General features: G+C 50.2%; 1 protein-coding gene across 1 annotated transcript; it reads left to right on the top strand.

The window, feature by feature from the left end:
• The first annotated feature begins 351 nt into the window (after positions 1–351).
• LOC135395665 (uncharacterized) lies at positions 352–1,113 on the top strand. The gene has a single exon (XM_064626761.1). The coding sequence runs from the start codon at positions 352–354 to the stop codon at positions 1,111–1,113; it is 762 nt and encodes a 253-aa protein (XP_064482831.1).
• The last annotated feature ends 2,091 nt before the right edge of the window (positions 1,114–3,204 follow it).

Genomic DNA, 3,204 nt, shown 5'->3' with positions numbered 1-3,204 from the left:
GCCCGTCTCGGCACCTCACTCACTCCACCTGGGACTATCGAGCTTCGGCTCCCGTGCCGGTCGCGGCACCCCAGGACCACGACACCGAGCGCCTCACTCTCTCTGCGACGGATCGCTGTTCCCGTCCACACCTACCACAGGGATGACTACCTACACACGGATGCTGTTCCCGTCTTCATCCCCTCTGAAACGCCGCCAACGTGTGCCGTGCCCCTGTTCCCGCTGTTCCCTGTTCTTGCGGTGCGTCCGCAACGCATCTGACGGCCGGGGGACCCCTGTAGCGGACGACGACAACGACGACAACGATGGCCACGCGCGTGGAGCACCGGCTTCAGTTCCACCGGCGCGGCCATGGAGATAGGCGTGGAGATAGGCGTAGGAGATATGCCATGGAGGAGACGTTTCGGCGTTCCCTCGGAGATCGTCACCGACAGGGGAAGACAATTCGAGTCCGCCCTTTTTCACGCCCTCACGAAGCTCCTCGGCTGCTCGCGTCTCCGGACGACTTCCTACCATCCTGCAACTAACGGCCTTGTAGAACGCTTCCACCGCACCCTGAAGGCCGCCCTCATGTGCATTGGAAACACAGCCGAATGGGTTTCTTCGCTTCCGGTCGCGCTTCTAGGCATCCGCACGGCCCTGCATGCCGAACTCAATTGTTCCCCCGCCGAATTAGTCTATGGCACCACGCTTCGCTTGCCGTCGGAGTTCTACGCTTCACAGACCACGCCTTCCCCAGGTGACTCGGCAGCCTACCTCGTTAAGCTGCAGCAAGCCTTCCGCTGCCTTCGACCTTCCCCGCCTCGCGAGCGGCACAACCAGTCTCCCTACGTCAGCCCCGACCTCATGAACTCCTCCCACGTGTTCCTGCGGACCGACGCCGTACGCAGGTCTCTGCAACCGCCATACACTGGGCCTCATCCCGTTCTCTCGAGAACCCCCAAGACCTCGATCATCAGGGTCAACGGCAGAGAGGAGACTGTCTCTAACGACAGACTAAAGCCGGCCCATGTTCTGAATCCGGACCTTTCTGCTGAAGCCTTGGCGAGTTTCTCTCCACCCTCGCATCCCCCATCCAGCCCTTCACCCAAGACAGTCACTTGGAGACTATAGCTCTCCTCCAGCGGGGGGGCTATGTAGCATCATCGTCATCGCCGCGCACCGAGCTTAGCACGGTCCCCGTGCGCTGCGAATAAATCACTTTCGATTGACCTTCCGAGGCTCCCGGTTGTCCCTTCTTGGATCGCGCTACACTGTTATTCGTGTGCACATGTAGGAATAGGAAGGTAGAGCATGCGCATGAAAAATTTCGTATGCAGCCACACATATGGTTCAGAAGATTAATTAGATGATGTCTAAGCATATATAATTGTGCTTCATGTGCACTGGGTATGCTAACGCATTGCTTCCATAGAGCCTTTTTCTTTATTTTTTATAAATTCTTTTTATAAATTTTATTTTTTATTTTATATAAATTTTATATTACTTATTGTATACTTATTTTTTTATAAACTTTATCAATTAAAAACCCAAGTTACACGGCTCCTGTAAGAGTACCCTTTGCAAATGGTTTGGTAACGTGTCTCTAACTGTAAAGGTAAGAGGCAATCGAGAATGCTGCAGACAGGGTTGCAACTTACATATTGCTTATCATGTCCTACATGATACATATTACATACAAAGTGATTTGTACAATAATTCCTGAGCAGGGAATTAATTCCGAGGCTGGCCAGTGATGTCACCAGGACGACAAGTCACATAATTACCTCTAACACTTTTACACCCCATGGGCTGAGTTGTGAATTGAAACAGCACTCTACAGAATGATAAGGTACACCTGATTTCTAGGATCTATGCTATGGCTTAACCCTTCAGACCTCACATTTCTAAAAACACCATTTCTAAGTGGCAATATGTGCTCTGGTACTACTTTTGCGTCTGCATAGTGTGCAAGCACATGGCTTCTGGAGCTTTTGTGTGCATGTTTTTGTGCTACGGTGCTCATTACAAACAATATCCAGATGTTAGACATAAAATGCAGTAGTTTGTAGCGTGCCACACAACGCAGCGTGACATGGGAGTGTGTGATTCAAAGAAAGCTTCTGGAAAATGCACAGAATCCTACAAAGAGTTTAAAATGTGATTTGTATTTCGTTTGACGACTCTCGTCGTTACATACCATCGTCGACGGTGTTGCACATTGCTAAATCGTACATAAAACTTGTCCATTGCAGTATGCGGTTTCTCAAATACATAGCACAATTTTTTCCTGCAAGAATAAAACGCTGTCGACATTTTCTTGCTAAAACGGCTGTCGAAACGTCAGTCTCTACAATGGGCAAGTGCTGTAAAGGGGCTAACGCAGACGCGACTTAATACAAATTGTACGTGCTCACAAAAGACTACGACGAATTCCAGTCATAACATCGCACAGAGGTTAGTTCGCGAATAAGTTCGCAGCTGCTGCACTGTTTACTTATCGCGGAACGGTGGAACCCGGCTGTCCGCCATCTTCAAGCACAGATACGTGAAGCCGCGAGAAGCCGTAGCTGGAATCCACTGACAAGTACGAATGCGCGTACACGTCACAATGCCCGTTCGGGTGCATCTACGTCATAGAAAAGGCTGCGCACATGTGTGTTTCGGAATGAATTATCTATTTTTTTGACATGGTACTGTACCGAACTGAGAGAATGAAGGTGCATTTTGGGGAGAGCTGGATGTGGGCTTTCAGAATATCACAACCGCTTCGACTATTTGGGATATCGGCATAGCTGACATTTAACAGCTTTATAAGAAGAAAACCGGGTGTTAAATGACTTCTGTGCTACTTTAATCCTATCATAAGGCTTCTTTGACGGATCTGATGGAAGAACTAAGTGGCAGAAACGGCACGCGAGCCATCTTCGCCGTCACCTTTCTTAAAGGGACTATGAAATTTCCCGAACCCCCATACTTTTTTTTCGCTGGAGTCTGTTCTTCCCGCCGAGAAACTAATATGCCACCAATTTTTCCGGACGAAATCGCTCCACTGTGTGAGAAGCGCGCGCTTGAAGTGTCTCTTCCGTGTTCCTCCTCTCCCGCCCACATTCTCCCGTCGATGGTGTAACTGTACGGACCGCACTAGAGGTGTGCACCGAGGGCAATTTTGGCGGCGGCGGCGCATCTCCTGTTTTTTTTGCCGGCGGCGGCGGCGTCAGCGGC

The sequence above is a fragment of the Ornithodoros turicata genome, chromosome 5 (assembly GCF_037126465.1).
Source record: "Ornithodoros turicata isolate Travis chromosome 5, ASM3712646v1, whole genome shotgun sequence".
Lineage (NCBI taxonomy): Eukaryota > Metazoa > Arthropoda > Arachnida > Ixodida > Argasidae > Ornithodoros > Ornithodoros turicata.
The sequence above is the reverse complement of the archived record's forward strand: the minus strand, read 5'-3'. Positions and strand labels throughout refer to the sequence as shown.